Below are 22,744 nucleotides of genomic sequence, written 5' to 3' on the forward strand. Positions count from 1 at the left end.
ACTCTTGACATCTTCATAACTTAGTACTTCACTAATAGGTCCTATTCAGAATCACATAGTGAATCCGAACTCTGACTTTCTCAAATGAGAATACGTAAGCTATGAAATGACATGTCTCATTTCAGGATTGAGGTAAGCATGATGCAATTCATTTGTAGTGACTTCAAGACAGAAGAGGTTAAATGGTTTGTTCTTATCTTGTCTCTAGAAGTGCACTCGTCAATTTAGTACCTTCAAAAGATACCTAGAAGAACTATAGAGTCTCCAACTCTCTATGTCTCATAACCACACATCCTTAGATTGTGAATATACTGTTTTAAGCAAACCATGAAGAGTTTGTTCATGCAAATCTGTATTCGACTCTTCATTTGTTGTTAGTTTTATTAAAGGACTAAAGACTAATCATAAAGCTTCAAACAAATAAGGAAGAATGAATGAGAGTTTCAACTCTTAATTAATTATTTAGCACCTAAAGCAAGAGTCTTCATGAGACTTTATTACATAAAATGTATATAAGTTATAACTACTATTCTTCTTGTGGGCACCAATGCCAACAGCGTTCATAAGATAAACTCAAGTGTAACGAGTGAAATCATCAATAAAAGAGACGTAATATCTAGAACAACCCTTAGTAGACACAGGGGTGGGTTCCCACACATTAGAATGCACAATATCAAACGGAGCAAGAAATGAAAAAACACTGTTTTGAAAATGGTAATACTGAGAATTTTGAAAGTTTAAAACAACTACAATCAGAAATATCATGGGAGTTCAATATGACCTAAAGCTCCCTTAGAAACCAAATTACGCAAACGAGACGCTGAAACATGACCCAAACGAGAATTCCACAAATAAAAGTCAGACGACAAATGACGCAAATGAAAAGAAGATAAATCCACACTAGAGGCAACCATAACCGATACTTTGAGTTCATCAAATTCATAGAGTCCCCCCTGCTTACGGCCTGTCCCAAGCACCGTCTAAGATCGCGGATCCTGAACACAATAAGTGGAAGAAGAAAATGTGACTAAGAAACCAGATTCAGTTAATTGACTAACAGACACAAGATTTATAGCAAGACTAGGGATATAGTAGACATCAAGAATAAAAATATGAGATATAACAATAGAACCGATGTCTCCTGATGGAATAGGGGTGCCATCGGCGGTCATAACGTGACGAGATGAATGACGAGAAAATGACACAAAAGATGAAAAGTGAGGAGACATATGGTTGGAGGCATCTGAATTAATGATCCACACGACAAGGACAAACCTTTTAAGGAAGAGGGGGACATGACATGAGGCTGCGAGGCAAGGAACTTCTCAAACATGTACGGATCCACAAATGAGGCCAACGACCGCTTATGGGACTGCGGTGGTTGTTGGTGTTGCGGCTGCGTTTTGCCTCTGCTCAACAATACGGGACACTCAGCCTTCCAATGACCCTTCTTCTTGCAGTAAGCACATTCGTCATTGTGCCTCACAATAACAAAAAATACTCAAACCCAAAACACTCCAACGATCGAATCAAACAACCAAATTCGAAATCCAAACAATCAAATAGACACTCCAAATCGAAGCAATTTGCAAACAAACAACAACCAAACTATACAATGCAAAGTAAAATTGTCCGAACAATTTGTGGCTCTGTGATTCACCTGATAGAGATATTTAGAAAGTTTGAAACTTTAATCCCACCGTTCAAAATGTTCTGTTTGTCCCGAACATGTTGTTCAAATTTTGTGACAATCTAACGGTTGACAAAAGCGAAAACTCAATTTCCCCGTTGTTGATTGGGACTGTTGTGAAAGTAAATTTGCAATTCATCTCTTTACTCGATAGACAAACTTAAAATTCTCAAAACAGTAATCCAACCATTAGAATGAGCGAATATGTTTCATGAATATTCTCTGAAAATATCGTCATAATCCAACGGTGAACAAATATAAAAAATCGATTTTAGAGCTCTGTTACTATGAAGATTTAGTAATTACGAAAATGGATGAGATATTCTGAATTATAATACATTAAAGAGAAACACAATTAGTCTTAGTGTATATAATCTTAATACAACAAAAAAGAAAATGGAAATAATCCTAAATAAATATTATATACAGTGCCGGCCTTGGGCTAAGGCGAGATAGGCATGGGCCTAGGGCCCCGTATTTGTATGGGCCCCCAAAAAAAAATATGTATATAATGCAGGGCTCAATCGACCCCAGACGAACGAACGAGTGCGACTGCGACCCAGACCTGCCTCCGCGCCGCGCGACCCAGTCGAACGCCGAACGCCGAACGCGCCATCTCCGCCCCGCGCGACCAGACGAACGCCATCTCCGCCCCGCGTGACCCAGATGAACGCCATCTCCGCCCCGCCCAGACGAACGCCATCTCCGCCCCACGCAACCCAGACGAACGCATCTCCGCCCCGCGCGACCCAGACGAACGCCATCTAAAACAGTTTACAAGTTTTAAAAAACAGTTTACAAGTTTTAAAAAACAGTTTACAGTTTACAATTGAGAATAATTTTGATCATTCTTTGCGTGTTTTCAGCAGTTAATTTAATGAGTTCAATTAGAAGATACAAGTCGGGTGCCGAAAAAAGAAAAGAAAAGGAGAAAAAAGAAGTTTTACATAAGAGTCAAATTGGTTCTCTCGATAGGTATTTTAAAAAAGATGTGGTTACGGATAAAACAAGAGCTGAAGTCGGCATTGAGAACGAACAAACTAGTCAAAACGAGAACGAGAACGAGAACGTGAACGAGAATGAGAACGAGAATGAGAACGAGAACGAGAACGAGAACGTGAACGTGAACGTGAATGAGAACGAGAATGAGAATCAGAATGAGAATGAGAACGAGAACGAGAACGTGACCCCGAATGAAGAACACGATAATGAAATAGGTTCCATTTGTTTGGACGAGGATGATCCGGCAAATTGGAAGCAAATAAATCAAAGTCTTATCGATTTTCTTGTTGAAAAAGGTCCTAAAAGAAACATTGATGTGAGATTTCCTAAAGATGAGTCTGATAGAAGTTTCTCTTCAAGTCATTATTGGCGAGTGTTACCGAATGGAGAGAGACAAGACATGAGGTGGTTGGTGTATTCAGCTTCAGTCGATAAAGTTTTTTGTTTTTGCTGTAAGTTATTTGCAATGAATCGTCATAATGTAGGCCTCTTAGGTGATGGAGGTTTAAATGATTGGCATAATATTTCTGCACGACTTTATAGCCACGAGAGAAGTAAGCTACACGTTGACGCTATTGCTAATTGGGTGGATTTGGAAAAAAGACTTAAACAAGTGTCAACCATTGATTCGAGTTTACAAGAACATATCAACAAAGAAAAGGAGCACTGGAAACAGGTTCTACAAAGGATACTAGCTGTTGTAAAAAGGCTTGGGAGAAATAATTTGGCATTTCGCGGGGATAATGAAAAAATATATGACGAGAGGAATGGGCTTTTTCTACAGATGATAGAATTGCTTGCAGAGTTTGATCCCACGATGCAAGAACATGTTCGCCGTATCTCGAAAAAGGAAATTAATTATCATTATTTGAGTCACAAAATTCAAAATGAATTGATTCAATTGATGGAAAACGAGGTGAAACTCTCAATTGTTTCTACAATCAAAGAAGCAAAATATTTTTCGGTTATACTTGATTGTACGCCGGATGTTAGCAATGAAGAACAGATGTCTCTAGTAGTAAGGTGTGTGAATATTTCCAAAAATCCAATTGTGGTTGAAGAGTTTTTTATAGAGTTCATAAAGGTAGATGACACTTCAGGACTTGGACTCTTTAATGAACTTCTTCATGTTTTGGAGGCTCTTCATCTTAATTTTGATGACATAAGAGGGCAGGGATATGATAACGGTGCTAACATGAAAGGTAAAAATAAAGGTGTACAAAGTAGAATGCTTGAAAAGAATCCTAGAGCATTTTATTCACCTTGTGCTTGTCATTCTCTAAATCTTATGCTTTGTGATATGGCTAATTGTTGTCCCAAAGCTGTGTCATTTTTCGGTGTCATACAACGAATATACACATTATTCTCAGCTTCTACGAAGAGATGGAAAGTCTTTAATGATCATGTGAAAGGTCTCACTGTCAAGCCATTGTCGGAAACACGTTGGGAAAGTCGCATTGATAGCGTTAAAGCAATAAGATACCAAGCCCCGCAGATAAAAGAAGCTTTAATGTTTTTGGCAAATAGTAATGAAGATGCTAAGACAAAAAGTGATGCTGAGACTTTAGCCGTATACAATATCCAGAATTATGAGTTCTTGTTGGCATGAATTATTTGGCATGATCTGTTATTTGTTGTTAACAACGTGAGCAAATTTCTCCAAACTAAAGATATGCAAATGGATGTTGCCATCAAAGAATTAGAAAGTCTACTTGGCTTTTTGAAGCAATACAGGGAAATTGGATATGATCAAGCTAAATTGCAAGCTACAACGATAGCAATTGAGATGGATATAGAGCCTGTGTTCATTGAAAAACGAAGAGTACAGAGGAAAAGACAATTTGATGACAACGCTAGTGACGCGCTCTCACAATCCGAGGAAGAGTCCTTCAAAATTAACTATTTTTTCTACATTGTTGATCAAGCTATATCGTCATTCCATAGCAGGTTAGATTATTTAATCTTATTATTCAACACTTACTGTATCAAGAAATATTTTTGTTCATAATTTATTGTCATAATTATCTTTGTCAATAGGTTTGTACAGTTTCAGGATTTTGAAAAACAGTTCGGGCTTTTATTTGATTTGAAGAAATTAAAGGTCGTCGATAAACACACTTTAAAGAGTTTCTGCGACAATCTTGCATCATCGATGGAGCATAATGAGATTTCAGATTTAGACAAGAATGATCTCTTCAAGGAACTGGAAATGTTGAGCCGTAGTGTCCCGGAAGATATAAACCAAGGATTAAATTGCCGGGGAAAGTCGTCGAAAGGGCGGCGAAATCGCGAGATTCAGAGGTGGCCGGCAAAAATATGCCCATTTGTCGTTTCGTGTTAAGTTGTCGTCGACATATCCTGGGGATGTCGTTTTCGCGTCGTCGTCGTCTTGCCGAAGCTATGTCGTTTGGGGGCTGGTATAAAACCATCATTTTCGGGGAAAAATCATCGACTCAAACCAGGAAGAAACCCTAAAAATCCTCTGCTCTAAGTCGACGAAGATCACCGACAAAACGGCGCGATTCCCACCGTGCCCAGGTAATGTCGACTGCTCATGAACAAAATCAGCGTTTTTTCGGTCATGTCGTCGACAAGGCGACGTGATTTCGGTCAGTTGTCTGAGAATTTGTTTCGGACTGAGAAGAAATAGCCATTTTTGTGGGTCTGTGAATTGTTTTGGTGAAACTTTCCAAAATGAAGGTTGAAGATGAGTGAAGTGCGGCTGTCATCTTTTTTTTTCCAAATTTTTTTAAAATAAGTCCGAATGTGTGGTTGTCATTTAATGTGAGTTAAATACCTTTTCTCTAACAAAGTTTGTGTGGTTGTCAACCAACTTGTTGTCAACTTTGTGTGGTGGTCAACTTTGTGCGGCTGGAACTTGGAAATTGGAAATTTGGAATCATGTAATTAATTAGTAATAATGGATTTTTTTCAAATCATGTTACCTTCTTGATCAACCCATCATTAAATCACGTTAATGAATTGTCATGAATATATTTTGTTATTTAATTAATTAGTAATAATGGGTTTTTTTTCAAATCATGTTACCTTCTTGATCAACCCATCATTAAATCACATTAAAAAATTTCAAACAGACACGGGTATTTAACTAAATTTTTTTAAATAGTTATAAAAAAATATTTTCATGATATGGGTATTTAACTAAATTTATTAAGTAGTTATTTTCATTAACATATTTCTTTTATTGCTGTGATATGGGTTTTTGTCTATAAATGTATTGATGGATTTGAACTTTGAAATGTTAATGAATTGTCAAGGAATTGTTAGTTGATGTTTACTATTTGGTGGACAAAATTATTATACAATGCTTGTAGGTAAGTAACGATGGCAGATGAAGGTGTACGAAAGCATTGTATGCAGGTGCCGGGAAGCAATAATCATTTTACATGCAAGTACTGTGGAGTGACGACACGAGGAGGGGGTGTGACTCGTATGAAACTTCATTTGAGTGGAAACGACCCGAAAAAGAACGTGAAGCGGTGTGAGAAGTGTCCGCCAGAAGTTAGAGAAGAAATGACGTTGTTGCTACAAGAGGCAGAAAGGAAGAAGAAAAATAAACAAACCATGGAGGAGACAATTCGGAGAGAGATGCGTGCGACTCTTGGTCCACTTGATGAAGAAGGAGACTTCGATGCTGAGATGGAGCGTGACCTATACAAGGCAATGAAGAGAAGTCGTGAAGAAACTGCTGCGGCAAATTGGAGATCCGGTCCAGGTGGAGGTTCACAACCGCATCGTGATTTGGGAAGGGGGACGTCAACGGCTGCACCATCTCTTTATCGATCCGATAGTGCACGGCAAGCAACCCTTCATCCGGAGGGAAAGACGTCACTGAAAAAGCGTTTGGGTAAAATTGTGAGTCGTTTCTTTATTCACGAGAGTGTGCCGGCTAACAAAGTGAAGTCCCACCATTTTCAGAACATGATGCACGAAGCGTCGGAGATAGGTAAGGGAATTTGAAAAATTATTAGGTGAAAACTGATGAATCGATTAATAGGTTTCTAATATTGGATTACTAAAATTATGTTTCTTTACAGGTCGTGGTGTCCCTTTACCTTCCCCGTACGAGATTCACAACACGTATCTTCAAGAAGAGGTGGCGGAAGCACAAGCTTACGTTGATAGTCAAAGACCAATATGGCAAGAGTATGGGTGCACCATCATGTCTGACGGTTGGACCGGACCAACTAGATTGAGTATTATCAATGTCATGGTCTACTCCGCTGGAAAGACTGTTTTCTTGAAGTCTATAGACGCGTCGGACAAGATAAAGAATTGGCAATACATTTTCAAGATATTGTCGGACGTGGTCAAAGAGATCGGGCAACACAACGTCATCCAAGTTGTGACAGATAACGGATCGGCATACAAAAAAGCCGGTAAGAAATTGATGGACAAATTTAATTTGTATTGGACACCGTGTGCAGCTCATTGCATGGATTTGATGTTGGAAGACGTTGGTAAGAGAGAAACTATCTCACGGATCGTGAAGGATACAAGGGAAATTACTAAATTCATCTACAATCACGGGATTGTGTTATCGAAGATGAGAGAGCAAGGAGAAGGTGAGATTGTTCGCCCAGGTCCGACGAGGTTTGCCACCAACTATTTAGCCCTTACAAGTTTAAAAAGCAATAAGGGAGGGTTGAGAAAAATGTTCACCTCTGATTGGTGGGAGACGACCACGTTCCGTAATACTTCGATCGGAAGATTTGTTGAATCAAAAGTACTCGATCAAACGTTTTGGTTACACCTTGACGGAGTTTGTAAGGTGTTCGAGCCGATGTATACCGCTCTACGCTTTGTGGATATAGAAGTCGTCCCGACCCTAGGTACGTGTTTGAACTTGCTACACATTCAGTAACATATTATGGTATGAGCTTAACATGTTTTGAATTTTTTTAGGTGCGCTTTACCACGTATTCAACTTGATGAAAGCAAAGTTGGAAAAAATTCCAAACAAACAATGGGTTGTGGATATCGCAGTCGAGCGGTGGGAGAGACAACTTCGTCACCCGTTACACGAGGCAGCCTACTACCTAAACCCGAGGTGTCAATATAATTCGAGCATCCTGATGAAGCCAGAGCATGTCACTGCAGTGACTACCGTTTTTGAAACATTGCACCCACATGATGATTGCTCTAGCCTTGGCAATGAGGTACGTGTTTCAAATTGTACATGTTTTGTTTGAGGTTGTTTGTATTGAGACCTTATTTTTTAGATTATCCAATTTCGTGAGGCGAAAGGATTATTCGGAAAGAAAAGTGCGGTGGCTAACCGAGAGAAGATGGCCGCTGGTATGTTTATCCAACTCATATAGTTTATGCTTTACGAACTAATTATCTCTCAGAGTTTGATTCTAAGACTCATTTTGTAGCCGAATGGTGGAGCATGTTCGGGATCGAGACACCGACGTTAAGGAGGTTGGCCATGCGAATCCTTTCACAAACATCATCGTCATCGGCATGCGAACGAAATTGGAGCACTTTTGCTCTAGTCTACACCAAACAGCGAAACCGTCTGGCTTATAAAAGGTTGGAACAACTCGTCTTTTGTACCTACAATATGAAGTTACAACTCCGAGACTGAAAAGACAGGTATGAAAATAATGAGAGGCGAGATCCGTTAGACATCATAGAAAGTTCCATGCAAGCCATGGGAGACGATGTGGACGATGATATTCTTCTTGACTGGATTCGACCTGCGCACCTTGATGATGAATCGCAACGGCCCGAGCCACAAGTTGCTGCACAAGCTCGATCAGAAGGCATCAATGTCGAACGAGTATTGAGTGAAGATGTGGGTGTAACTTCATCTGACGATGACATTGATGGTGGTGATGGTGGTGATACTGGTGGTACTAGTGGTGGTGGTGGTGGTGGTATTGATGTTGCTAGTGGCAGTGGTGGTGGTGGCCATGGTGGTGACGGTGGTGGTGGTCTTCCTTATGATCCCTGGACTATGGAATCAGGATACCAAGCTACACAAGATGAGGACCACGGAGCGCGCGATCCAGCTGGAAGGTATGTTCATTAATATGTTTTATGTATTCGATTGATCTTCATGCAATTAAATATGTCTACCAGGTCCGACCAATTCTTTGATTTTGAGACTGATCAATACAGTGGTGGTAGACAAAGGGGAATGGGTTCCACCATGTCCATGACCTCTACTGAGTATGATGTCGATTCCATAGCGACTCAATTTGGCTCAATGTCGTTTGACCAAATGTCGACTCAATCATATGGTGACGGTTCGTATGCGTATCCTTACCCATGTCCTTATCCAGTGCCTGTGCCTGTACCTGTTCCCGTCCCCACCCCCATGGACAACGTAGATGATGGTTCGCCTCAAATTCTTGGATATACGGTCGAGACGCTTCATGGGGCATTACCGGAGTATCTCGTCCTTTGCAGTGTTGTTGGAGATAACCAGTTTAACTACAACGCTCATTTCGTAAACTATCGAACCAACTATGAGGATCACATGACATGGGCCGACTATTGTGATCTCCAAGCACGAACGGGGGGTTTCTACCAACCCCACCGCCACTCAACATACTATTGAGTCGGTTTTACTTTGTTGTTGGACATTTTGTTTATGTTTTTTTTGTCATGTGTGAACTTATTACGTGTGTTGAAGACTTGAATTTCGAATTTAAACTTATTATATGTGTGTTAGAAATTACTTTTCTTACGTGTGCCTACTATGAATTTTATTTCTTATATTCGGGATTATGCAACATTTTTTCCGTCGGCATTTCCGTGTTTTATCGAAATTTCCATCGGCATCGAAATTTCCGTCGGCATTTTCTTCAGCAAATTTCCGCATTTTTTCCGTCGCAATTCCCATCGGCCACCGCAATTCCCGTTTTTGGAGACCATCGACACGAAATCGGCAATCGGCATTTCAATCCTTGATATAAACAAAGCAATCGATGTTTTGAATTACATAAAGGACTTGGATTGCATTTATCCAAATGCGTGGATCGCTTACAGAATTATGTTAACTTTACCAGTCACGGTTGCCCATGCAGAAAGAAGCTTCTCAACGTTAAAATTGATCAAGTCTTATCTTCGTTCAACTATGTCGCAAAAAAGATTGAGCGCTTTAGCTACTTTGTCTATTGAAAAAGATATGGTCGAGAAATTTGATTATACGAATTTGATTAGTACTTTTGCATCTAAAAGTGCTAGGCGTGTTATGTTTTGATGAATGAAAAACTTGATTATAATTTTTTGTTTTATATTTAATTTTTTATTATTATTAAAAGGCCCCAAAAATTTTATTCGCCTAGATATGCAATACATATAATACCCAAACAAAAAAAAAATGACATTATTTCATAGAAATTCTGCTTGTCCGGTCAAATACATCACAAGAAATAATTTATATCAAAATTTTATTAAAATATAAAAATGCAATTATAAGATAATTCCGTTGATTTTGACCGAAATTATGACCTTTGATTATTTAGTTGGTTTGTGGCTAGTAATAGACACTATTATAAATATTGATCTTATTTGTGTATCTTGGTTTGTGGAGTAGTTTCAGGCGTTCACCTTCTGATCGTGACTGACTTTTTAAGAAGATGAATAAAGACTATGATCCAAAACCCAAAAAGTTCAATAAATCGATGTGCAAATACACGTGATTAAACAACTAACAATGTATACAATTGACAGACAAAATTAATACAACAATTATCTTACGGATAGCACTTAGTTCAGAGTAGGCAGTCTCTAGAATTCCGAGCATCTTGACAATATTATCTGCAAATACAGACGAATTTAATAAAAGAGGAAAAGTAATTGAGGGTACTAAACAACATGTGAAATTTCTGGAATGTGCTTGTGTGTATCCAAATGTGGATCTCCCTCGCTTCAACTCTGCTCCTTTCTATTTATAGTCTTTTGGGTCGAGTTCATGGGGTGATCAATTTCAAGTCCTTGACAGTTACTGAATAACCGCTCTTGAGCATTCGTAGTTGACGGTTATTAATTTGCTCTTCTGCTCGCCATAACCTTTGAGGTGAGTGTTTTATTTAAATTTGAATTTTTACATGTGTTTACATTTAGTTTAACTAGTCTTTGACCTATCAGCTTCTCTTCTCTATGAAGTTCTGCTCGGTAAGGTTCATTATTGCTTTATGAACGGATCGTTCATTATTTGACTCAGGCTCGGTGCTAGATTCCTAACATTTTCGGTGCATCCGAGCTCTTGCTTGGACCGTGCAAATTATATGAGTAACACATGGCATGCTAAAAGTTAATATTTGTTTGTGCGAAAAAAATAATATTTTATTTGTTTTATTTCTGAGCTCAAGAAACAAGTTCAAATTATACCATACATTACCTGTATTTTAGTCTGATCCCGTTTTTTAACCCAAAATTACAATTGTGATCAAGATATATTTTTATTTTACTTTACTTATTTTCTCTGATACACTTTTGAAGGAAAAAAATGATACATCTGCACAACTGATTTAGCTAATGTAATGATCATTTTAGCAAATCTAGTTTTTGATTTCCATAGGCAGTTACAAACTTACAATAGCTCTCCTCGGAACCAGTCAGCGTTAATTTCCAAAATGATAACGAAAGTCTTCGTTTTACTTTTCAATATCCATTGCATTACATTCAACAAAACCATCTCACAGCAGTCATCCTCATATTTAACAACTCTATTCATATACAAGAGAAAACACATGAAATCTATGTTTTCTATTTGTTTTAGTTTCTTTAAAAAAAATGTATTCAGCGAATCAAGTCAGAGAACAATTCAAACGATATGCATTATGGTTCTCTACAGTGTGTGTGTAATCTCGTGGAAGTTTCTGACTGTTTTTTTAAGACAGTCAAATAGTCTTATTTTTGTTAGTGTCTAATCATATATAGCTTTCTCATTATATATTGTGTTTATAACCTCTGTTTCTATAAATGTTTACCACCGACGTGATGATTTATAATAGAAGATTGAAATTAGCTATGATGGACTTTTCTGACTCGGATTTTTTTTATTAAAATTTAAAACCAAAAAATATGACAAAGCTGGCTGTCGATATTTTTAGGTCAAAAGAAAACATTCTAAATAGTACAACTGAACATTGTCGGGTGAATAATGTAGGACTCTAAACTTGGTAGTTAAGGAAGTAAACATAGAATTGCAAGGAACAAAAACGTTTTCAAGCAAAAAAAGAAAAAGAAAAAAAAAGGACCATAACGTCTGTAGAGAACGCGCATATGTGCCATACGTACGTTTTTCCACAAATATTTCCATGGTTGACACACCCATTTTTGGCTCCAGAAATAACGATGATTACGTTTACGTAATTTCATACTAATGTCGAGGACATTTTAAAATAATTTTGTATACTCCTCATATACGACTTTTTGTACATATAAATTGGCTTAATTATTATAAGTAATAAAATTCATTCCATAAGTGAAAGTTGCAAAGAATTGTAAGATGGATATCAATGTATTATTAATTTTATTTTTTATTTTTAGAAAAAACTTGACATGAATATTATCAATAACAAAGATAGAGACAATTATCACGTATTCTTGTTTTAGGCCTTTTTATTACTATATTGTACGATAATTATAATGTTTTATGATGATGTCGCGTGGCAGAAATAATTTTATTTTAATTAGTAGGGACATAAATGACGAATTTTTTTAGGAGGGGCATTTATGAGAAAAAAAAAAGGTCATTCGATCTTATCAAATCTGCAGATATTGATTGACTTTTCCTGATGATAAAAGATCTACTGGTGTTTATTTTGTTTCTAACTGCGGCAAGGACTTGTTGCCAGATCGAATATTGAAGCTTAATACGGCATTGGCTTATATTGCAGTTGAGCTTTTGTAGATCAAAATATTGACTGAGAGAGTTGGAAGTAACACTGCCACAATAACATGTGAAGTGTGACAATCTCAAAGCTACAGCTATAGCTACTAATCAGGTGCGACTTTTGCACTTTCAAGTGCGAAAACAGTCGCACCTGATGTTATATTTTGTAATAGTGATCTTATTAGTACAAGTGAGCCAACTTTGTATGAGCTAGTTAGAGAATAGGTAGTTGTGACGTGGTTATGTATGAATACGCAAAACTCTGACCACTACTACAAACAGTGGATTCCACAACGGTACAATACCGTTGTGGAATGATTCCACAACGGTTCTGTACCGTTGTGGAATCCTCCGCTGTGTAATGATTCCACAACGGTACTCGTACCGTTGTGGAATCTTAGGGATTCCACAACGGTACTGTACCGTTGTGGAATCCATAAGATTCCACAACGGTATTGTACCGTTGTGGAAAAATTTAACAGATTTAAACATCTCGCCGCGGCAACATGTATAGTTCGCCGCGGCGAATCTTTCCACAACGGTACAATTGTACCGTTGTGTAAAGTTTCGCCGCGGCGAAATATACACGTAGCCGCGGCGAAATTGTACCTGAGAGCTTATTTTGTAGTTTTCTAATTAAAAAACCTGAAATGAAATTATATATCCAAAACAAAATATTCATAACATCCAAAACCAAATATATATAAAAAAAACATCCAAAACAAATATCTATATCATCCAAAATCAAACTAATATTCACATTCTATAAAAGTTTGTACATAAAATACCCACTCTTCTCGAACTTAAAAAAAAAACATCCAAAACAAATATCTATATCATCCAAAATCAAACTAATATTCACATTCTATAAAAGTTTGTACATAAAATACCCACTCTTCTCGAACTTTTTCTAAGTTATCCGGTGTATATGACTTCTTCAATTGTACGTAAACTTTGATTGACTGTTACTTCGGGCTCCTTGGTTGTCAAGCTTGAAATCCGAAAAAAAATCATTATACGCACAACAACAAAAAACATTAGAAAACAAATATTCGTGTAAATTCAATACTTCAAATAACATGTAATTAATTTACCTTTTTATCAACTTCCTTGGTTGTAGTAGACATAATCTATGAAAAAAAAAATTAAATATAATCTCAATTCAAACCAATTCCAACACAAACTCAAAACGAAATTCAATTTCAATTCAAACTAATTCCGACATAAACTTAAACCGAAATTCAATTTCAATTCAAAACAATTCCAACACAAACTAAAACCGAAATTCAATATAATATTCTAACTCAATTCCAACTCAAACTCAAGGTAATCAAATATTCTAACTCAAATCCAACATAAACTCAAACCAAAATTCAATTCCACACTCATTTTCTACATAAATATCAAATTCAATATTCAATATCTACATAATTTAGACACAAATAAACAATTCTAACCTAATTTCAACATAAAAATACAAATTAAATAAAAAAAATACTTACCCGGAGTGAAGACGACGAGCATGGGGCGTGGTGAGTCAATGAAGTTGTCGGAGATGTGGGTTGTGTTCGGAGGCAAGGTTTTTGTTATTGTCTACTTCAACAATAAAAAACATTAGAAAACAAATATTCGTGTAGATGAAATACTTCAAATAACATGTAATTAATTTATCTTTTTATCCACTTCCTTGGTTGTAGTAGATATAATCTATGAAAAAACAAAATTAAACATAATCTCAATTCAAACCAATTCCAATACAAACTAAAACCGAAATTCAATTTCAATTCAAACTAATTCCGACATAAACTTAAACCGAAATTCAATTTCAATTCAAAACAATTCCTACACAAACTAAAACCGAAATTCAATCTAATATTCTAACTCAATTCCAACTCAAACTCAAGGTAATCAAATATTCTAACTCAAATCCAACATAAACTCAAACCAAAATTCAATTATTCAATATCTATATAATTTAGACACAAATAAACAATTCTAACCTAATTTCAACATAAAAATATAAATTAAATAAAAAATACTTACCCGGAGTGAAGACGACGAGCATGGGGCGTGGTGAGTCAATGAAGTTGTCGGAGATGTGGGTTGTGGTCGGAGGCATGGTTTGTGGGTTTGTGTGGGGGTGGGTCGGAATGTTTGGTGGGTTTGTGAAGAGTGGGTTTGGTGGGTTTGGAAGAAGGAGAGGCGGAGAAGAAGAAGGAGGGCGGAGAAGAAAAAGGGGGCGGAGAAGAAAATGAGGACGGGGAAGAAGAAATGGGCGGAGAAGAAAAAGGAGGGCGGGGAAGAAGAAGAAGGGCGGAGAAGAAGGAGAGGGTTGCGGGGAAGAAGAAGGGCGGGGAAGAAAAAAAGGTGAGAAGAAGAGAAGGTTGGAGGAAGAAGAGAGAAGGGCGGATAAGAAGAAGAGAGAAGAGAGAGAGAGAGATGGCGGCGACGGCGGCGGAGGAAGAAAGAGGGGCGGCGAGTGGGCGTGGGTTGGAGAGAGAGAGAGAGAGAGATAGAGAGAGAGAGATAGTGGGTTTTGGTCGGGGAGAGAGAAAGAGAAGAAGAAGAGAATGAAATTTCTGAAATTTTTGAAAAAAAAATCGAGAGGAAAATTTTTAAGTTCCAGTCTGCGACATTTCGCCGCGGCCAAATATATACGTGACCGCGGCGAAATGTTTCCACAACGGGTTATTGTACCGTTGTGGAAACATTTCGCCGCGGCCAAGGCATAAGCTCGCCGCGGCGAAATGTTTGGTTTTACAGATCTCCCACAACGGTACATTGTACCGTTGTGGAAGAGTTTGGCCGCGGCGAGTTGATGCCTTGGCCGCGGCGAGATCCAACAACGGGTCATTGTACCGTTGTGGAATGTCCGGGATTCCACAACGGTACCACAGTACCGTTGTGGAAGCATAAAGATTCCACAACGGTACAGTTGTACCGTTGTGGAATCCCGGACATTCCACAACGGTACAGTGACCCGTTGTGGAATCCCGGACATTTCACAACGGTACAACTGTACCGTTGTGGAAGCATTATAGATTCCACAATGGTACTGTGTTCCGTTGTGGAATATCCGTTGTGTAATCCAACATTTGTAGTAGTGGACATAGGTGAGGAAACTCACTTTGGAGAGTATATAAAATTATTTTGGAAAAGCATTCCGACTTTCAAAAATGACCTAATTTGGTAGAGGAATTAAGATGCACATAAGTCCATCTCCACAATCACACGCACGCCTGCACCATCGCCCCTGTCAGGACTGAGCTAAGGTTGGGCCTACCTTAGGACCATTTTTATTTTTCCTAGATTTTATTTTATTTTATTTATAAAAGAAATAAAAAAATATTATTATTAAAAAGGTGACCACAATTTTCTTGGAACCGCGAACGTTCCAGCAGTTTGAACGTGTGAAACCTTAGATTAACCGTGCAATAACATGAGTGTTAACGTTGTAACTGTTGGTAGTTTCTTTCAATTCTTCACAGATTATTTAAAAACTTTTAATGTGAGCCCATGAAGCTCACAACGGAATCTGGTAGATTTTTTTTTTTTATATTTAATGCGGAAAAGGTAAGTTCAAAACAACTTTAATATAAAACAAGGATAGCTCGATTTAGCTCCCTAGAAAATCTAACTAATCATAGAGGAAGGTATGGCTAACAAAACAACCACAAGACGTAAATATCAAGATCAGAAGACTTACATGATATCCTGCTATTTAAATTGCCACGCCGGTTGACAGTCTTCGTGTTCACCACGTTCCTCTCGTTATTCGGAATGGATCAATACACCAAGTCTTCCAAGCTGTTTCTCCTAATGAGATAGAACCAATGTGTTGAGATTTCTTCATCGAAACCCTACTCCCAGACAGAAACAAATTAAATAAATAGCAAAGAAACGACACAAGAATTTATAATGGTTCACTTTCAATGCGAAAGTTACATCCACTTTGCCGCGACACAATCACTATAAACCCAATAGAGAGGTGTTTACACTATACAAGTGTTTCTTATTTTGGGATGATGAGAATACACCCTATGGAACCCCTTTTATGTACTAAAGAGCTTACAAAAGTGATTATCCCTATCCGATGTGGGACTTTTTTTTTACTCTTATAAATTAGGCTCCATCTCTCTAACAATCTTCCGCTTGGAGACTAATCATCACATATCTCCATTCTGCAGCGGCGACTCAACTCATCAAGCAAGGAGTCCAACTGAGGTCAAACATATGTTTGTCGTATGGCATTGACTTCGTCAACATGTTAGCTGGATTCTGACTTCCCGCGATCTTCTCAAGCATTAACACTCCATCTTCTAACACCAATCTGATGAAGTGGTATCTCAATTGTATATGCTTCATCCTAGCATGATACACCGAGTCCTTCACCAACTGAATGACATTCTGGATGTCACTGTACATCACACTCCCGTCATGGTCTTGATCCAGCTCACACACTCGGTGATGGCCACGTACACCGCCTCGAAGCTCGACAAGGCAACAATCTTCTGCAACCTCGACTCCCAGCAGATAGCCGTCCATCTGAAAATGTAGACGTATCTGGATGTGCTCTTCCTGCTGTCGACGTCGCCCCCATTGTCAGCACCGACATAACCTTGGAGTTCCAGCTCGGACTTCCTGAATACTAAAGCCGAATTCGATCTGCCTCTCAGATATCAGAGGATCCACTTCACAGCCTCCAAGTGCTCTCTCCCTGGGTTACTCGTAAACCTACTCACAACTCCCACTGCATGAGCAATTTTTGGCCTCGTACATAGCATTTCGTACATCAAACTTCCGATGGCTGAAGCATTGGGGATATTGGCCATTTACGCCAGCTCGTCCCCCGTGACTGACGATTGCTCCTTGGACAATTTAAAGTAGCTGACCAGCAGCGTGCTGACCGACCTCGTGTCTTCCATGTTGAAGCATTCGAGAACCTTCTTCACGTACTCCTCATGTGAGAGCTCGATGCTCTCTCTGGTCCTCTTGATCCTCATCCCGAGAATCTGCTTCGCGGCTCCTAGATCCTTCATCGCGAACTCTTTGGACAGTTTCTTCTTCGGCTCGTCGATCTTGTGTAGGTCGGCACCTACAATCAACATGTCATCGACGTACAACAGAAGAATCACGTAGGAGCCTTCAAGTCTCTTGAAGTAGCAGCAATGGTCGGCCTCGCATCTGCCGAACTTAGCTCGTTTCATGAAGTTATCGAACTTCTTATACCACTATCTTAGGGCCTGTTTCAACCCGTATAGACTCTTATGGAGCTTGCACACGAGCTCCTCTTTTTCCTTCACCTCGAAGCCTTCGGGCTGCCTCATTTAGATGTCTTCATCGAGATCATCATGAAGAAATGTCGTCTTTACATCGATCTGTTGCAGATGTAGATTCTCCTTGGCAACAAACCCTAGCGCGGTTCTGATCATTACGAGCTTGACGATCAGAGAGAAGATTTATGTAAAATCGATTTCCTCCTTCTGGTGGAAACCTTTCACAACCAGCCTCGCCTTGAACCGTTGGCTTCCTTTGCTCTCCTCCTTTATCTGGTACACTCACTTGTTGTGCAGTGCTTTCTTCCCAGGTGGTAACCCCGCCAGCTTCCAAGTATGATTCGTGATCAATGAATCCATCTCGTCTTTCATAGTGAGCTCCCACTTGGTCGAGGCATCAACCTCCATAGCCTTTTCATAGCATTCCGGCTCTCCTCTGTCAGTCAGGAGGATGTAGTTGAGAGACGAAGAAAATTTATGCACCGGTTTCCTGACTCTAGACGATCTCCGTAGTTCGGTGACCGGAGTCTGCTGACTCACCTCGAGCTCGGTGTCTTCATCAACTTGTTCTTCTTCGATCTCGTGATCCCCATCAGCTCGTGCTGATCTCACCTCGGTCATCAATGTTTCTTCTTCTTCCATCTCGGTCGTCGAGAAGTCTTGTAGGTTGATCATTGTATTCTCGCCCTCAGGAGCTTTCCTTGTCGAGTTCCCCTTCAGCTCGTCCTTGTACATCTTCTTCTCGTTGAAGACAACATTCCTGCTCCGAACTATATTTCTCAAGTTGGCATCCCAGAAGCGACAGCCGAGTTCATTGTCACCATAACCAATGAAATAACACTTTTTAGATTTCGGATCGAGCTTAATTCGAACAAATTAATATATGAACGTATGACAAATAATCAAACACTTTCAGATAAGAAAGGTTTACCTTCTTCCCATTCCACGCTTCTTCTGGAATTCTGAAACCCAAGGGGATGCTCGGTCCACGGTTTATCAAGAAGGCTGCCGTGTTGATTGCATCGGCCCAAAAACATCTTGGGCAGCCCGAAGTGAATCCGCATATTCCGAGCTCGCTCATTCAGCATGCGATTCATCCGCTCTGCTACTCCATTCTGTTGGGGACTCCCTGGGATCGATTTCATCATCTTGGTCCCATTCTCAGCACAATAATGCTTGAAGTCGGAGTCGACGTACTCCCATCCGTTGTCTGACTTAAAGGACTTCACTTTCGAGCTCGTCTCCAGCTCGACCATTGCCTTCCACGTCTTAAAGGTATTGAACACGTCAGATTTATTTTTCAGAAAATAAACCCATACCTTCCTCGTACAGTCGTCGATGAATGTCACATAGTAGCGAGATCCCCCCGAGTGAAGGGACAGGAGCTGGTCCTCATACGTCGGTATGTACGAGCTCGAGCTCTCTGCTCGCATTCGTGAAGATGGCTCGCTTATGCTTCCCAAGAATGCAGCTCTCGCAGGTGTGATGTTCCACCGTCTTCAGCTCTGGGATCTTGCCGTCTTTCACCAGCATCTTCATCCCTTTCTTGCTCATGTGCCCGAGCCTGTTGTGCCACAGATCGCTCTTCTCCATGTTGTCGACCACGACCACCATGTCTCCGTAGCTTGACGTCATGTAGAGTGTGCCCAACTTCTGGCCTCGAGCTACAACCATAGCTCCATTCGTCACTTTCCACGAACTACCTCAAAATGTCATGGTATGACCTTCGGTGTCGAGCCGACCCACCGATATTAGGTTTCTCATCAAATTTGGCACGTGTCTGACTTTTGTCATCTTCTAGATCTGCCCGTTGACATTCACAGTCTGACATCTCCAACGCTAAGAATATCAAGCGGCTTGCCATAAGCAACGTAGACCTTCCCGTAGTCACCAGCGGCATGGTTCTTCATAACTCCACGATTTGCCGTAGTGTGGGACGATGCTCCCAAATCGAGCACCCATGAGTCTATGGAGCAGTCGACCGCTAATAGAAACGCATCGGTCAAATCCTCTGTGGTGGCAGTTACACCGGCCTTTTCCTTAGGCAGTGACTTGCAGTACTTCCTAATGTGGCCGGACACACCACAATTCCAGCACGCAAATGGTTGTCCTGACTTCGACTAACCACGCCATTTCATGACTTTGATCTGTCATTCCCTCGGTTTTGATTTCGATTGTGGTTTATCCCTCTGTTCTCCACGTTCAAGGCCGAACTTGTCGAGACCTCGTCAGAATCAATCCTCCGCACCTCTTCGGCGAGAATGCGATCTTGCATGTCGTTGAACTCCAACTTCACGCTTCCAATCGAGTTGCTAACAACAGCTTTCATCGGCTCCCAGCTATTTGGTAAGGATGCGAGCAGGATCAGAGCTCGCATTTCATCGTCGAACTCGATTCCAACCTGTTGGAATCGATCTAGGGTTTAAGAAAAAGTTTAACGCTTCGTTAAGCGGCGGAATTTTAAAAATTTTCTTTTTAAGTAAAACTAGTTTTTACTAACCTAGACAAGAGCATATGCATGTAAATAAAAACTAATATGAGCTATAAAAGTTACTAACCTTTTTGATGCTTGAACGTTGATGAGCCTTTGGAAGGTTGGCAACGTTCGTCTTGTTGGAATCGATCTAGGGTTTGAGAAAAAGTTTAACGCTTCGTTAAGCGGCGGAATTTTAAAAATTTTCTTTTTAAGTAAAACTAGTTTTTACTAACCTAGACAAGAGCATGTACATGTAAATAAAAACTAATATGAGCTATTAAAGTTACTAACCTTTCTTGCAGCTTGAACCTTGTAGAAGCTTTTTGGAAAGTTGCAACGCTCGTCTCCCCTCGCAGCACGTCTCTCTTCCTTTCCTCGGCACCTCGAGCAACCACGAAAGTTTCTATCACTAAATCACTCGAAAAGAAGGAATCAGTGAGTGGGCACTTTTAAACACTACGACTTAAGAACGAGTCTCAAAGTCGCAGAGCTAAAGACTAGGTCGAGTGAGGACCTAGGTGCCAAGACAAGAAATAATCGAAAATAAACTAGAGAGAGAGAGAGAGGATTTTCGGCCAAGTTCTAGAGAGAGAGTCTCTCAAATCTCTTAAACTTGGATGAATGAATTGTGAGGAAATGAGGCTCCTATTTATAGGAGAGGCTTTACCTTCAATAAGGTAGTTTCCTCATCTATAGAATATCACATATTCATGAGCAAATATTGCCTCTTTCCCACTTGAGAAACTCGGCCAAACAAGGCTTCTAGAAGCCTTGATTTGTTTCCAATTTTGTTCAAGGCCTTGCCTTGTCTCTCACTTGGCCGATTACCCTAAAGCATCCTCATGCAAATTTGTTTCCTCTTTTTCTTTTGGCAAGTATCTTGATACATTTATGCACAAAATATTCTCTCTTGGTTGGGTATGTTGGGCGCCTATGTCTTCTAGAATGGGCTTCTAGAAGCTTTTCCATTTGTTCATGACAACATGAAAAAGGCCCAATAAGAATTTTCAATAAAATTCTTATGAAATGAAATTAATTCACAAGGCCCAATGATCAAGTCATGGCCGAGTGAAACATGTCATAAAATGACCTTGTCAAAAATTTATTGACATTCATTTCATCGTTTGTCTCAAAAGACAAAAATACCCTTTTCACTATTTTCGTTCTTGTTTTGACTTAGCTTCCAGTTTAACTATTCCTATCGATGTGATTCGTGACAGTGACCTCATGGACCCAAATGAACAAAGCTTTAGCTAAACACTTGGACTCAAAAGTTCACAAACCTTTTCCAAGTTTAGCTTAATGCCAACTGACTCCACTAAAGAGCTGACACTGAAAATCTCTCGGTTCAAATGAATTTATTTTCTACTCAAGAATTCGACCTAATTATGATGAGCGGATCCACTGAATATTATCTATGTTTACCCTTCATGAATGTCATCAGCTAGTCGGGATTTACTAAATTACCATTTTACCCTTCTAGCTGTTATTTCCTCAACTCCTTTGTCGCTTGTGAATAAGTTAGAAACAATGTATTGACGAGGAGCTAACAAGTCACATTGTTTCATCCAAAAGAGTCAAGACTCAATTTGGACACTGGCCAGTTCATTTATTCACACTCCAAGGAACAAAGCATGAGGTGACATACATTGCATTTCAGCAATCTTGTACATGAATTCCATATCTATGAGAACTTAACAAAGTTACTCATGACAGACTCACAACTTAGTACTTCACCAATAGGCCTTGTTCGGAATCACATAGTGAGTCCGAACTTTGACTTTCTCAAATGAGAATACTAAGGTGTGAAATGGCATGTCTCATTTCAGGATTAAGGTAAGCATGATGCAATTCATACATAGTGACTTCGAGACATAAGAGGTTAAATGGTTTGTTCTTATCTTGTCTCTAGAAGTGCACTGGTCAATTCAATACCTTCGGAAGATACCTAGAAGAACTATAGAGTTCCTAACTCTCAATGCCTCATAACCAGACATCATAGATTCTTCTAACAATCATACTGAGGTCAATAGTCCTTTGACCCTAAGATTGCGAATATATCGTTTTAAGCAAACTACGAAGAGTTTGTTCATGCAAATCTACATTTGTCTCTTCGTAAGTTGTTAAGTTTGTTTATGGACTAAAAGACTATGGTTTTATCATAAAGCTTCAGACAAGGAAGATTGAATAAACGTTTCAACTTTATTAATGAATGAATAGGCAATTACAAGCAAGAGTCTTCATGAGACTTTATTACATCAAATGTTCAAAATAAAGACTACAACTCTTCTTGTGGGCACCATTGACAACAAACTCCCACTTGACTCAAAGAAGGTGTGTGTAGTCCTTCATGCCTAATCCCTCACGATGTTGGTCGAAGACCTTGTTCGCTAGGGCCTTGGTGAATGGATCTGCGAGGTTGT

At 39.3% G+C, this 22,744-nt stretch overlaps 1 protein-coding gene and 2 pseudogenes across 2 annotated transcripts; 2 read left to right on the forward strand and 1 right to left on the reverse strand.

Moving 5' to 3' along the window:
* The first annotated feature begins 2,567 nt into the window (after positions 1–2,567).
* On the forward strand, positions 2,568–9,926 carry LOC149376138 (uncharacterized). Its single transcript, XM_089606657.1, has 6 exons — positions 2,568–3,039; positions 3,178–3,894; positions 4,063–4,262; positions 4,308–4,639; positions 4,730–4,924; positions 9,632–9,926. Exons 1-6 carry the CDS (start codon positions 2,568–2,570, stop codon positions 9,924–9,926), a joined length of 2,211 nt encoding a protein of 736 aa, XP_089462783.1.
* On the forward strand, positions 6,361–9,281 carry LOC149376139 (uncharacterized; annotated as a pseudogene). The gene is made up of 6 exons (XR_016295424.1): positions 6,361–6,659; positions 6,751–7,545; positions 7,619–7,872; positions 7,936–8,011; positions 8,092–8,737; positions 8,801–9,281. The product of XR_016295424.1 is annotated as an uncharacterized LOC149376139 (transcript).
* Positions 9,927–16,993: 7,067 nt separating the features above from the next.
* On the reverse strand, positions 16,994–17,401 carry LOC149376140 (secreted RxLR effector protein 161 pseudogene; annotated as a pseudogene).
* Between the last annotated feature and the right edge of the window lie 5,343 nt (positions 17,402–22,744).

Source organism: Urtica dioica, unplaced genomic scaffold, assembly GCF_054948205.1.
Source record: "Urtica dioica subsp. dioica isolate 48M unplaced genomic scaffold, U.dioica_male_clone48M_v1_H2 Urtica_dioica_male_H2_contig_74, whole genome shotgun sequence".
NCBI lineage: Eukaryota > Viridiplantae > Streptophyta > Magnoliopsida > Rosales > Urticaceae > Urtica > Urtica dioica.